Genomic DNA, 14,591 nt, shown 5'->3' with positions numbered 1-14,591 from the left:
TGTCAAGGTGCCCTGAACAGCAGTGAGGAATGTGGTCACCTATATGTGCTGAATACCATCAACTAGCTAGCAAGGAGAATAAGTGCTAGGGGTGGTCACGCTTTAGAACCTAGGTACCATTGAATGTCTTAGAAAAGTTCCCAGACAGGCTTCCTTCCTGGGACCCTCACACACTTGGGGTGCCCATGAACTTCAGCTTACTTGGAAAGAATGTAAGACCTTTATTTTAAAAGAAAGACATCTTTGGTCCTGGGCATCCCTGCTTCAAGTCATCTGGGATGCTAACACCAAGGCTATGATGCCCCTCAATGGTGTCCAGACAGGACCAAAACATCATCTTCCTCAGGGATCTCAAGCTAGGAAGCAGGTAAAGAAATCTGGTTATGGCTGTGAGGGTGAGAGACATATAAGGTGCTGAGGCTGAGAGAGCTGAGTTCCCTAGGGACAGTTCTCATTACTGGAGGTGGCAGCCAAGTACCAGCAGCCAGCACTTCCTGCTCCAGTGGACAGTGGTCCTGAAATGTGCAGCCTGGGGCTCTCTTGGAAAAGACAGAAGGCATAGGGGTTCTGGGGTTCGTGGGATTCTGGGCCATCAGGGAAACACTATGTGGTTGCTGTTGTCTTAAGGCCTAAGTTGTGTCTTTAATTTGGTGTGTGTATACTCCTCTTTATTAGTGGATAAATATTAGAAAATCATCTCTCAGAAGGTGTGGTCAAGGGCAGGCTGGGCTTGCCCAGCCGACTGGGGACAGGCCCTTCAGGGGGTCCTGGTGTGGTCTGCAAGGTGAGGCTGTCCCGCCAGGGCTCATACACCAGGGTGTAGCTTTCTGCCCTCTTGATAGTGAACTTGTAGGTACGGTTGGGCAACAGGTTGTGGACATCAAAGGTGCAGGCAGCCACAGGGACTATGCCACACTGTGTACACTCCTGTTGTGTCCGAGGCTCCAGCAGCTTGAAGCGCAGTTCATACTGCTCTGGTGCTGCTGATTGGATGGTAACAAACCAGCGCAGGCTGACCCAGTCCTGATGGGCCACTGACTCCTTCCGGTCGAACATAACTGGCATCTTCGTGCTTAGCATAAGCCGGATGTGTGGAATTTTGGTGGCTCCAATGTCAGATACCAGGCGGTGCTTGACATGCAGGTGCCCTGGTACCATCATAGCCAGGAAGTTGTCCATGACAGCCGACAGGTCTGCCAACTGTTGCTCCACAAGCCCCCAGCCAGCCAGGAAGGGCCGTGGGTCAGGGGCCTCAAGCAGGGCATCCAGTGCTGCTCGGCCATGGTCCAGCTGTTCCAGCAGGTCCCCAAGCAGCAGGAGCTGGATCTTGGTCTGTGCTGTGCCCACCTTCTTCATGCGCTGAAACTTCCAGGGGTCAATGAGCTGGAACATGGTGTTGGGCAGCACCAGTGGGTTCTGGTCACCTAGGGCCAGGTGCTTAGGGAGGATCTCAATGTAGTAGGAACACTTTTTGAGCAGCTGCATGCGGGCATGGTGGCGCTTGAGCAACTGGGGGCTCAGGTCTGTGGTCAGAAACTCACGCAGCACATTGCGTCGCTCCATATAGGTCCTCCAAGCCTCTGGCTCCAGCAGCTGCTGGTCCTCTGCTTCCTCCACCTCCTCTGAGTCCAGAAAGGAATGTGGACTGTCCAGCTTCATTTTGTCCAGGGCCAGGCCTGTCACCTGGAAGTTCATTGTCTAGGAGCTGAGGGTAAGGACTAGGCATCAGCTGTGATAATCAGACTGGCTCTGCCCCTAACCTAGGCCTTCTGTCTCACATCAGCCTCTGCCCCATAATGGCCTTTGCTCTCTCCTGGACCACAGCCTTCTGAGCAGAGACCCCTGGAGGGGAAGAATATTAGTCTGGGTAGTAGACAAAAGTAGATGATGGCCAGGAAAGTTCTATCAAGGGGCCAATCGTCTTTTGTGGTGATGAGCTAAACAAGGTCAGAGTGGCCTGGAAAGAAGCTTTGGAATATTAACCAGTTGTGAAACAGGTCATAAGCCTCCGGTTCCTCACCTATCATGGATAATGGATGGTGCCTATGGGGCTGTGGAGAGGCTTAGGGTGACCCTTGGGGCACTGATGAATTGCCCATGCATCCCAATACTCTCCAGAGACCTGGTACACCTCAGCACTGCTACAGTGCTTGGGAACAAGACTAACCAAAGACAGGACTCTACATCATCCTCATGTGGAGAGGGGCTTTGTTTGCCCAAGAACAGAGCAGACCCATCCTACCTTCCCACAGACAGGGAGTCTGAGACTAAAGCTTGGTAGGTTGGTCTTCCTCCATGGTTGCTTTTGATTTTGACATAGCATCTCACTCTGTTGCCCAGGCTGCCATCCAACTCCTATGCTCAAGCCATCTTCTCATCATACCCTCTTGAGACTTCAGGGGTGTATATTATTGTATCCAGTTCATCCCAAAGTTGGAATCATTGACCCCAGAGCCTGCCCTCCTCTCCTTGTCTCCCATACCTGGTCCTCAAATCTGGCTGTCTGTGGAGAGGCTGATGTGCCACAAAGGCCAGCAGCCAGAGCTCCCTGGAGAAGGGACCAATGTCCTGCCAGCTGTCCTTGGCACTGGGCCAGTGGCTTCACTTGGAGATTTCAGGTTGTGGAAACTGAGGTTGGATGAATGAGAAACAGAACTAAGAGACTGGATGACAAGCTCAAGGTCATCCACACAGGTCCCTACTAGTAAGGTTGATTCAAGTTGGCTGCGCTTCCCAAAGACCAATTCAAAGTGACTTGTGTGGATCAGGAGCGCTAAAACAGGCATCAGGGACAACAGAGAATGGTTCCTGGCTGAATGCAAGCTGAGACCAGGGCCCCAGGACTCTGAGCCAACACAGTTCCTTGCAGCTAGAAAGTTCTGTGGGACTCGCCAAAACTATTTTTCCCATCTAAGTTATTCCATTTCCCCTGTGAAGACTACCCATCCCGAGCCCCTGGGCACACCTCCCAAAACCATCTACCTACCACTTCTCTTCCGGATCACCTCAGTGAGCCCCAGCCCCCCTCTGCAAGTGCCTGGGGCCCGCCTCCTTTGCGGAGCCCAGCGGGAGCCGCAGGATGCACTGTCTGGTCAGCGTAGCCCCTGCCTCAGGCCCACCTGTTGCCATGGGAACCACTGGCCCTTGTGACGCTGTGCACCGGCCCAGGTGCAGGGAACTTTGATTTAAGGGCTGAGCTCAGATATGCGGCAGCAGCGATTTATGTATAGGGCCCCACGGACTCGAAACAAGCTCGACCTTAGCCCGTTCCACGTGCTAGTGAAACTGTTCAGCAGCTTCGTGCCTCCCAGCCATCTAGGAGTCACTATGGTGGCTGGGTCGACAGCCCAGCTTGAAATGGGGTTCCTGCATCGCAGGAAATTGGTGTCTTTGAGCAGGGACAGCTTTGGCTTCTGGGGCCCAAGAAGCCCGCAGGTGCCAATGGAGTGCAGGGAAGGGGCGCCTGCTTGACATTCCAAACCAAGCTATAGCCTGCAGGTGAAGGGTGCTGGCTTTCCCAGACCTTTGGAAGCTCATGTTCTGTCCCCTCTAGTCTAGATAAATGGGGTTTCCATAGCTCCAGGGATCCTCAAAGGAATCCCCAAGTATAAGTCACCTTCAGACTCCAAACTGGGCTCTGGACCCCTGGATTTACTACCCAGATCCTCCCTCCCTCTTTAAGAACCAGCCTGAGGTTACTCCTAGCAAGGGTCTCAGGGGCTCAGACACCTGAAAGGGGCTTACTCATTTCCATACACTGACTGTCCTTCCACAGAACTCCCAGCCCTCCTGGTGGCATCTGACAAGCCAGAGAGTAGCTTTCCTACCTGTCAACCTACATTGGCCACAGGCCTTGGAGGTCCTGTAGGGGGTGAAGTGATGGGTGCTGGTTCTGTGCTCATCTAGGCTAGCCATGGTGACTCGTTTTGGGAGTCCCAGGGACAAGAACTAGATTTTTTTTTTTTTTTTTTTTTTTTTTTTTTTTTTTTGGTGAAAGGGATGCCATCTGAAAGTCCAGAAGGGAAACTGGTCCCTGAGAGGTAAGAGAATGAAAAACCACAGGAAAAATACCAGCTCCCCAGCTCTTCCTCAGGAAGGAGGTGGGTAAGGCTCACTATCCTGTTCTTCTTGGGGGTTGGGCTTGTTCTGGGCTATGAAAGCTCCTCAGTCCACTATGTCTTTTTTTCACTCCTAATTTTTTAGATTTATTTTATTTTGTAAAATAAGGTTAGAAGAGGGCATTGGTTTCCCTGGAACTGGAGTTAAGGATGATTTTTAATCCACCGTGTAGATGCTGGCAACTGAACCCAGGCATCTGCAACAGTAACAAAGTTCTCAACTTCTGAGCCATCTCTCCAGCCTCTCTTATTTTTAATTAAAAAAATCATTTTGAGGTGTGCAGAGCCACATGCATGCTTTGCTGTGTTTTGTTTGTTTGCTTTTTACAGGGTGTTACCCTGTAGCCCCACTGGCCTGAAACTCTGTAGACCAGGCTGGGCTCAAATTCACAGAGATCCACCTTCCTCTTTCTCCAAAACTCTGGGATTAAAGGCATGCACCATCACAGCTGGCTCACAGCAGTTGTACAGAATGATGGTCCTACAATCCCACTTATCCTTCATCCATTTTCCCAGATGCAAATTCTTGAAAAGTTGAAGCACCAGATCATACCAGGACACAGGTAGGTCTGTGACTACAGAGATACCCCATGGAGTCCAGCAGGGCCATCCCGTCTCCAAGTCATCCCTTGTCTTACTTTTTATTGCTGTGACAAGATACCACAACCAAGCCAACTTATAGAAGAGTTTTTTTGGGACTTACAATTTCAGAGGGTGAATCCGTGATCATTATGGTAGGGAGCATGGCAGCAGGCAGCAGGCAGCAGGCAGGCATGGTACTGGATCAGTAGCTGAGAGCTTGCATTCTTATCTGCAAGATAGAGGCAGAGAAAGCTAACTGGGGATGATATGGGCTTTTGAAACCTCAGAGTCCACCCACCTCCCCATGATACACTTCCTCCTACAAGGCAAACCTAATCCTTCCCAAATAATCCAACCAACTAGCAACCAACTGTCAAATATGTGAGCCTATGAGGGCCATTCTCATTTGAACCACCACATTCCACTTCCTGACCACCATAGGCTTGTGGTCATATCATAATGCAAAATGCATTTAGTACAGCTTCAAAAGTCCTCATAGTCTTTTTAGAGTCTCAACACAGTTTAAAAGTCAGTCAAAGGACTCAAGGCAGTCTCTTAATTGTAAGCCCCTATTAAATTAAAACCAAAAAGCAAATTACCTGCTTGCAACATACAATGGCACAGAATATACAATTCTATCTGTTCTAGCTCCTAGAAATGGATGGGATTCTTTCTTTTCTTTTTCTTTCTTCCTCCCTTTCTTTCTTTCTTCCTTCCTTCCTTTCCTTCCTTCCTTCCTTCCTTCCTTCCTTCCTTCTTTCTTTCTTTCTTTCTTTCTTTCATTTTAGAGCTGGATCCTACAAATTCTCTCCCTGCTCTGATCTTGGGGAGGGACTGAACTCTCCTCATCTATAGGAGGAGAAAGAAGACTCCTCTACCTTGAAGCTTTTTTGACAACAGTTCTGTCTCCTGTCTCTCGGCATTTCCTTGAGTTGATAAAAGGTCTGGGGACCAGGACTGGAGAACAGGTCATTGGACAGAGCAGAGTCCTCTATTCTTGGCCATCAGTCTGTCTTTGGGCTCCAGCTACACATAGAATGTGCTAAGTCCCTGAGACCAGGACCCAGTGACTTTAGGGGCAAGGGAGTGTTCAGGAGGAATCTACACTCAGTGCCCTGAGCCTGACCTCACCATGATCAATGCAGAGGGGATCTCCCTGTGGCTTCACAGACTGAAGATAGGAAGCTTAATTTCTTACTAGGAAGGTACATCATTCATGTTGAGGATTCTGGTGTGAAAATCTCCATTTATACCCAGCAGTCAGGTGTGAGCATCAAGGCCCCTTCTGGCACTCCCTGAATTTTATATTTGTAATTACCTTTTCTGGACACCCACCAGGCTGTATCTCTATGACATGGAGCTTGTGCCTTAGGGTTCCTGTCCCTTCCAGGCTGCTCAAGCTGGGGATTGGGATTCTGCTATCTGGGATGCTGGAAGGCCAAAGCCAGTGAACACATAGGTATCTCTAGTACATCAGAACTTGCAAATAGCCCCAGGTGCTTCAGAAAAAAAGTCTCTGCTTCTCTAGAGTAGATGGGGGAAGAAACCTGTTTGATATGTTGGAAGTATAAGCAGTGGAAGAAGGATCTGCAGCAATTACATATGGAAGCTTAATAGAAACCACTCAGGAGCTGAAGTGTTGTGCTTGGGAGAGAGAAGCCAGCAAGGGGGCAGAGAGCCTGCGGGTAAGGCCCCCTCCTCAGACTGAAATAGGCACATGTTCAAGAACTAAGCTTTCTGGGGCTTGGTGAAAAATTGGGTGGCAGGCAGCTTGCTTCATTCTTCAGAAAGAGAATTCAGGATTAGATGAGAGCCTGTCTGAGGCTTATCCACTGCCCTTTCCTTATATGCTGACCATATCCCCAAGCCAAAGTCCTAGATATCTAAGTCTCCTCCTCTCTGCAGTGGTATTAAGTATCTCCTGGCTATGAAGTGGCTCAGAAATCATACTCCATCCACACTTCCTAAGTACCTGGACCCTCACTGATCCCCCTACGATTGCTACCAGCATTTTTAAATACAGGAATCAGGATGCCAAGAGCTAACTGTGTGTTGAGCATATGCTCCAGAGGCCACTGCTAAGTTGGACAGGCTGCCCATACCTACTGCCATCTGGCCCTGAATGGGGCGGTGGGGCGGTAATGTTAAAGAATTAGCTAACATTTAAGAAACCAAATAGTATTTCAAAGACATATGGCCACTGGTGATAAGCTGCTCCCTCTGTAGACCCCACTCCCTAGGGCAGCTGCTGGTTGCACATGCCAGGCTGGCAGAGCAGAGCAGGGAGTGTACCTGGGAGTGGGGAGTTAAAGGGCTGCTTGTCCCAGTAGGCCCTCTTCTCCCCGCCCCTTCCCATAGGCTCCGCCCAACTCCGTCTAGCCTAGGAGCCTACTGCCGGCACAATCTCAAGCCCAGCTGCTTTTAACCCTAGCCGAGATCCTACTCACCAGATCACACAGCTGTGGAAGGATAGGAGGAGCAGCCTGTGTGGCCCTGGGCCGGATGTCACCCTCCGCTGAAACGTGCCGTGTGCCTGATTGAGGAGCCCTCTGTAATGACCTCCGGGGTTAGGGTTAGGGTCTGTGTCACCTGTCACTTCCCTATCCCGTGCCAAATAGGGATGTGGGCAGGAAGCACGGGGTAGCTTGACTGCCCCACCAGCCTTTCTGGTTTCTCCCTCGTACCGTGGGCTCCTTGGTGCATGGCTGTAGTGCTCAGCCTTCTCAGCGGCAGCACTGAGGGAGAGTACTGACCCAAGTTGGCTCCATGCGCCTTCGTCCACAGCCAGGCCCCCTAGGCATGGAGCCCTTCTTCCGGAAGCGGCTCACTTTCTTGTCCTTTTTCTGGGATAAGATCTGGCCAGCGAGTGAGTCGGAGGAAGACATCCCCCGGATCCAGGGACTTGACGACAACCCAGTGCTGGAGCAGCCCGCTGCCATTGAGCCTTGCAGCTTTCCCGCCCCACGCGCGCGACTCTTCCGCGCGCTCTACGACTTCACTGCTCGGTGTGCAGAGGAACTGAGCGTCAGCCGCGGAGACAGACTCTACGCCCTCAAGGAGGAGGGCGACTACATCTTTGCCCAAAGGCTCTCTGGGCCGCCCAGTACGGGACTGGTTCCAGTCACCTACCTTGCCAAGGCCACCCCTGAAACGCCCTCAGACCAACCGTAAGTATCTGGGCTTGGGAGGTAGGGCTGAAAGGCTGCCAGGCCCAGTGGAGTATGTCAGGGTTTTGAGAGTAGGAAATACCTGCTTACAGTCAGTGAGGGCTTATTGAGTGCCTCCTGGCACTGGGCTGAGCAGACAAGTGTGGCAAAGCAGTACAAACAGGAAGAGCTGCACTGTCGAGGGGGAACCCAGTAGTAAGCAAGTCCAGGGAACCAATTGCTGGATAGACCAGGTACTCAGCATAGTCACTTCAGGACCCTGCCTCCGTATAGAGGTTGTAATAGAATGCAGTGAGTGGTTGCTGTTTCCAGGCCAGGAGCTGAGGTCTGAGATGCCTTTACAGGTGATATAGTGTTGTACTGCTTGGAAATGTGGGGGCCACACCTGAGCCTCCAGGTGGCTCTGCAGGGTCCCCAGTACTTCCAGGCACTGCAAACCAGGCCAGGGCCTATCTTATCTATTCGTATTCACCCAACCACCTCAAATGGAGTCTAAATATGAGGCAGATATAGCCCTGATTTGTTTCAGTGAGTGGGTGTGGGGGACAGCCTACTCTTTGCCCACAAGGCTGGGCATCACTGGCAGAGAGTGGCTGGTTTTGGTGTCCAACTCTTGCATACCAGCAAGGATGCAGCAGGGGCATGGCAGGAATCATTGAAAGCACAAGAACTTGTCTAGGAAACTGTCTCTGGTCTTGCACTCAACTGGTCGTGGCCCGAGTCATCCACATACCAACCTCAGGCATTAGAAGTGCTCAAATCCATCTCTAGCCTCCTGAGGACCCCTCAGCAGTCACAGCCTCCCATCAGGTTTTATGTGGTAGGTGAAACTGAGCCATAGAAAGGGATCCAGGCACTTGCCCCATACCTGCTTGCTGGCCCCCAGCAGAGCGTAGACTAGGTCAAGTAGCTGTTTTGGTGGAGGGGTCCCTCAGGCACCCAGGTGTGGGAGACAGAACCTGTGAACAGTTCCTGCAGGCTGCTGATATGACAGGCAGGGCTGGGTTCCTGGAGGCGGGGCTGCTAGTGGGAGAGCTAATGACTGCCTGGACCTGGAGATCAAAGCACTGACCACACTTACAGTGTCATTAGTCCCAGACATCTGGCCCTGTAATCCAGGGAGAGACCCTTGAGGCATATCCTCCAGACTTCAGGCTGTCACAGAAGCCCAGCTATATTCCATAGTGGTTTGTATCCTGTCATGGCTTCAAGGAAAGGCTGGGGCTATGTTGGAGAAACTCACACTTCTGGTTTTCCACAGTCTTGTCCTGTTGTCCTGAGAAGGGACCTCACCCCAGGGGCTCTTCACCTGCCAGAAGATCTCAGTTTCCTGCCCACAGATCCTATAAGTAAGGGCTCTGGCTCTTAGTAGAGACACAGGAAGCTTCAAGGGTCTAGACTTCCAGCTTCTGAAACGAGTTTGTGGACTTAAGCATGCTGCCCAGCCCAGGCTCCATCTGTATCCTCGATAGTCCCTCACATCCATTCAGCCTGCCAATACAAACTCCTGCTTCTCAGGCTTGGCCTCTGTCTCCTTATTTGCTAACATCTTTCTGTCTCAGCTGTGCTCACCTCTCCTGCTCCAGCCCAGGCCCACACCCTGGCCACACCAGTTCTCCTCCCACGTATCCCTAGGAGAGGGACTGGCCTGTCTGCTCTTTTGTGGACTAACGAGTCACACCGATTGTCCCCTACGACCTTGCCTCCATCTGAAGGAAGGACTAAGCTCACTTGCATTGCTGTGGTCTTCAACCCACTGGGTTTCTGGAAGTTTTCAGAAATGGAAAAGCTTGGATAGGAAGTTGAGCCAGCTGTGGAAACTTGTTTGGGCTTTGGGGACCAGAGGTGCCTACAATGGAGTAGATCTGGGAGTGACTTTATCTTTCTGAGGTTGTTTCTGGCTCCTAAGAAGGAAAGGAGTAGCTAGGCATGGTGGTATGTGTTTTTAATCCCAGCACTTGGAGGCTGAGGCAGGTGGATCTTTGAGGCCAGCCTTGTCTACATAGTGAGTCCCAAGCCAACCAAGACTATACAATGAGATCCTGTCTTTAAAAAAAGAAAAGAAAAGAAAGAAGTGAATGGAGCCATACCTGATGTGACTTAGCTGTCAGAGGCTGGCCCACCTAGGCACGGCCCTTCAGAGGGCACAAGGTACTTAGAGTAAGCACCCCCCCCCAAACTTCTATTGTCTGCTTCTGCTAATATCCTGCCCAACCTGCCTTAGTCTCCTTCTTCTGGGACCCCCAGATCCCATGTAGCCAATCTCTCAGATGAGCCATGCTCAGACAGATAACACCCCTGGTTCTTTCCCTGGTCATATTAGCAGTTCTGTGGGTGTTTCTGGGGCAGCCCCGGGGACCTTGGTTCCCAGTGGACCCCCACAGGGACTCAACACATTTTCAAGTTTGGGGTTTTGGTCTTTGTCCAGGGCTGTTAGTTTTTGGTGAGGCCTGGTGATCATAATCTGAGCGGAGCATGAGCGTTATATTAGAGTAACAGCCCAGGTTAGTGGACAGTCATACCAGTGTGAAGGAGATTCCAGTCACCTGATGGTGATGACCTGGGACCCCAGCTTCAGGCACTGGGCACATTTTCTCCCTGAGAGACAGCTGAGGCCTCATACCTTGCCAGGGTCACATGGCTGGGTCTGAAAGATGACTATTGTGTCCTGGATTTACAGTTGGTACTTCAGTGGGATCAGCAGGACTCAGGCCCAGCAGTTGCTCTTGTCTCCCGCCAATGCACCTGGGGCCTTCCTCATCCGGCCCAGTGAAAGCAGCGTCGGGGGATATTCTCTGTCAGGTACTCAGACAACCCCTCAAGACTTCATATCTGGGTGGGGTATCTTGCTCAGCGCTACCAGGCCAGACCTTCTTGACCTTAGAGTGGTTGATCCCCATACTGGTAGCCCTTCATATAGACACGCTAGTCATCAAGTTCCCTCCCTCCCTCCCTCTCTCCCTCCCTTCCTCCCTCCCTCCCTCCCTCCCTCCCTCCCTCCCTCTCTTCTTCCCTTCCTTCCCTTTCTCTTTCTCCCTACTTCCTCCATTCACTACCTAGTAGACTTAGTATTTCATTCAACAAGTACCTATTTAACATTCTTTGTCCCCAGGGCTCCCTGGCTGTCCTGTGGCCTGTAGCTGCTCATGTCCCCTCTTGTACAGAGTATTGTCCACCTCAATGACCCCATGGCCAAGCTGAGTGAAGCCACTTGGGACACTGGGGTATGGGTGTCTGAGGCAGGTGTAGCCAAGGCACTGTTTTCCATCTCTGTCTCCAGTTCGGGCCCAAACCAAAGTCTGCCACTACCGCATCTGCATGGCACCTGGTGGCAGCCTCTACCTGCAGGAGGGCCGGTTCTTCCCCAGCCTGGATGCATTGCTCGATTACTACAAGACCAACTGGAAGCTGATACAGAACCCTCTGTTGCAGCCCTGCATACCCCAGGTGGACCTGAGATATTCCCCATATCTGGGGAATACCGAGGACCCTGTCTTAGAGTTTCTTGGCAAGCCTCTGGCCTAGACCTGGTCAGGGAACATCCAGTATCCAATGGCTTCTTTATTTTGGTGCAGTTGGCCCCTTTACCATTTTTATCTCCTCTGAGGCTGTTGGAAGACTGGAGACCCCTGAGGAATTAAGATTCTTAATTCTGTAGGGCACCAGGAGGAGTTAAGGCTGGTGTGGGAAGGTTGCTCCAAGTCCTGAGGGCAGAAGCTAAGAGAGGAGATATTGTTTCCCCCAGTATCTGGTATTACTGGGTCCAGGGCAGCAATCTGGTTCCTCTGGTTCTGTAATGACAGCCTAGCCAGAGCTTGTAATGAGTATTTGTAGACGGATGTCCGGCTCTGGTAAGGGGGCCATATAAGTCCCCAAAGCAATTAGCTTCCTGCCCTGGGCTTGGCCTCCTGGAGGTCAGCTATGGTTTCTCCTCTGTCCCTGCCTGGGCCTGGAGTAAGGGTGTGCTGGGGAGGGAGAGGCTGAGACCTGATGTTGGGGCTCTTCCTGAGACTCACAGGGAGGCTAGGTTCAAACAGTAGCTCAGCCTTCCTGCCCACTCTGCTAGGGGAGTCTCAGGCAGCACATTGAGTGTCCCTTCCCACAGATGCCCCTGGCTCAGGACGAGTGGGAACGGCCACGCTCAGAATTTGTCCTTCGGAGAAAGCTGGGTGAAGGCTTCTTCGGGGAGGTGTGGGAAGGCCTGTGGCTGGGCTCTATGCCTGTGGCGGTGAAGGTTATCAAATCAGGTGAGGCCTTGCACCCAGGCTTGGGCAGCACTGCCCTCTGATCCTGGAGCCTGGGGCAGTGGTGGCCATGCACAGTCCTAGAGCAGCATTCTTTCCACAGCTGACATGAAACTGGCAGACCTCACCAAGGAGATTGAGGCACTGAAGAGCTTGAGGCACGAGCGGCTGATTCGGCTTCACGCCATATGCTCCCTGGGTGAACCTGTGTACATCGTTACTGAACTCATGGGCAAGGGCAACTTGCAGGTCTACCTGGGCAGTGAGTAACCTCCACTTGGGCAGCGAATACCCTCCCTGACATCAACCTGTAGCAGCCACCTCTGCCAACCCTTATGATAACGTTCATGCTCTGGGTCGACAAAGAATCCTTAGGCCTTTGGAAGGGATACATGTGGCCCAGGTTGCAGACACCTGGTCCTACTGGGCCTCTGATCAGGAGAGGTATTGAGGCCAAGGGTCTGGGCCAGGCCTAGATTTAGCTGAAGGATAGTCAAAGCCTGGTGGCTCTGAGGCTGGGGCTGCAGTTTGTGTCACCAACCTCTGATATATTGCCTTGGACCCAGTCCAGGTTGGGTACTCTCTCCCTTGGGGGTCCAGGCAGGTGCAGAGAAACAGCTTGCACTGAGGCCTGTGGTGAGTGCAAGACTTCCTTTTTCATTTTATTCATTGCCTACTAGGCCTTAGTAGATGGTGCTGCTCTCACTACCTCAGAGATGGGGGAACCAAGGCTCAGAGGAAGCACATGCACATGCTTGCCAGCCATCATCCTGTGCCCTCAGGAGTACTGCCACCCAACCTCTCTCTCTGCAGGCCCTGAGGGAAAGGCCCTGAGCCTGCCTCATCTACTGGGGTTTGCCTGCCAAGTAGCTGAGGGCATGAGCTACCTGGAGGAAAGGCGTGTTGTCCACCGGGACTTGGCTGCTAGGAACGTGCTGGTGGGTGATGACCTCACCTGCAAAGTAGCTGATTTCGGCCTGGCCAGGCTGCTCAAGGTCAGTGGGGCTCTAGGCTCCTAACCCCTGCAGAGGGGAAGGCATTACTCTGAATTCCCCACCATTACCCCTCATCCCCAGGATGATGTCTACTCCCCAAGCAGTGGCTCCAAGATCCCTGTCAAGTGGACGGCACCTGAGGCAGCTAATTACCGTGTCTTCTCCCAAAAGTCAGATGTCTGGTCCTTTGGCATCCTGCTATATGAGGTCTTCACTTATGGCCAGTGTCCCTATGAAGGTGAGCCATCTGAGAGGAAACCATGACTCATCAGAGAAAGTTTAGTCTGAGGGAGGTAGCCCGGGGTCCACCCTGGGGGAAGAGATATACACTGCCCTGGGAGTCACTGACCCCCAAAGGGACCAGGATAGGGGCTGGAGTATGAGCACAGACTGGTCATGTAGAGGCCTGGGTTGGGAGAATCTCCTTGGTGACACCCAGGCAGAATCAAGGCAGCTGCTGCCTGGCCCCTCTTGCTGGCCTCTTACCAGGAATGACCAACCACGAGACACTACAGCAGATCAGCCGAGGGTACCGCTTGCCACGCCCAGCTGCCTGCCCAGCAGAGGTCTATGTGCTTATGGTGGAGTGCTGGAAGGGCAGCCCTGAGGAGCGTCCCACCTTTGCCGCACTGAGGGAGAAGATGAATGCCATACACAGGCGGCTCCATCTGAGCCTCACGTGACCAGGTCTCCAGCCCCACAGGCAGCAGTTATGGCAACTGCTTCCGAAGGGTGTCTCCCAAGGAAACACCTGTCGCCAACCCACATGGGAGATGCCACACAACTGGGAATGGCAACAGCCTCAGAGAACCCCACGCTGAGGGCCCTTCTCTGACAAGGGCTGGTACTTACATGTGCACAACACCAGATGGACACATGCAGACTGGGTCTGGTCATGAGCACTTACTTAGATGGTGAAGGCTGTGTCCTCCTCCTGGCACAGTTTGAATCCCTGGTGCCTCCAAAGTGTTGATCAAGTACAGAAGAGGAGCTGTAAGGAAGTGTGCCAGCAGAGCCAGCAATTTCCTCTCTGCCCTCACCTCACTCTGGGCTTGGCTTCCTCAGCTCCCTTCTAGGATCAAGGATAAGAAGCCCAATTTCTCTCAAGTCTGACTGTGGATTTGGTTAAGTATCCAGTGCTAGGGCTCCCAAGCACACCTCACCAGTACATGCTGTGTGCTCACAGGGGATGGTAGCATCCCCTGCCCACACCCATTGCCCCCACAGGTACTGGTAAACTCTAGGCACACAGAGTCAGCTTCAATAAACATGCTCCAGTGGATTCACATACCAGTTCCCAGAATGGAGTGCTGCAGGCTCTAAAAGATGGGAGGAGGAGTTGAACCACACCCCAGAGCCGGAGCTGCATTACAGTGTGGACCCCCATGACATTAATGTTGGAGACTGCTGGAGCTCCCTGGCCTGGTGTTGAAGCCAGAAAGTTCTTCCGTTTCAGAAAGGGTGGACTGGTTGTTTGGTGGTCAG

General features: G+C 52.2%; 2 protein-coding genes across 3 annotated transcripts; one reads left to right on the top strand and one right to left on the bottom strand.

Annotated features, from left to right (window-relative positions):
- Window positions 1-201: 201 nt before the first annotated feature.
- On the bottom strand, window positions 202-3,154 carry Fndc11 (fibronectin type III domain containing 11). Of its 2 annotated transcripts, XM_028885369.2 has the most exons (3): window positions 2,987-3,154; window positions 2,483-2,628; window positions 202-1,705 (listed from the first exon to the last, which is right to left on the bottom strand). In XM_028885369.2, exon 3 carries the CDS (start codon window positions 1,693-1,695, stop codon window positions 694-696), a length of 1,002 nt encoding a protein of 333 aa, XP_028741202.1. In that variant the 5' UTR covers window positions 1,696-1,705; window positions 2,483-2,628; window positions 2,987-3,154; the 3' UTR covers window positions 202-693. The 2 variants fall into 2 exon arrangements, with proteins under 2 accessions (XP_028741202.1, XP_028741203.1); XM_028885370.2 differs by lacking the exon at window positions 2,483-2,628 and having other exon boundaries at window positions 2,987-3,142.
- A 2,517-nt stretch (window positions 3,155-5,671) lies between these two features.
- Srms (src-related kinase lacking C-terminal regulatory tyrosine and N-terminal myristylation sites) lies at window positions 5,672-14,396 on the top strand. The gene is made up of 8 exons (XM_028885277.2): window positions 5,672-7,867; window positions 10,548-10,669; window positions 11,148-11,314; window positions 11,973-12,114; window positions 12,215-12,373; window positions 12,925-13,106; window positions 13,188-13,344; window positions 13,596-14,396. Exons 1-8 carry the CDS (start codon window positions 7,467-7,469, stop codon window positions 13,787-13,789), a joined length of 1,524 nt encoding a protein of 507 aa, XP_028741110.1. The 5' UTR covers window positions 5,672-7,466; the 3' UTR covers window positions 13,790-14,396.
- The last annotated feature ends 195 nt before the right edge of the window (window positions 14,397-14,591 follow it).

The sequence above is a fragment of the Peromyscus leucopus genome, chromosome 4 (genome assembly GCF_004664715.2).
Source record: "Peromyscus leucopus breed LL Stock chromosome 4, UCI_PerLeu_2.1, whole genome shotgun sequence".
NCBI classification, from domain to species: Eukaryota; Metazoa; Chordata; class Mammalia; order Rodentia; family Cricetidae; genus Peromyscus; species Peromyscus leucopus.
The sequence above is the reverse complement of the archived record's forward strand: the minus strand, read 5'-3'. Positions and strand labels throughout refer to the sequence as shown.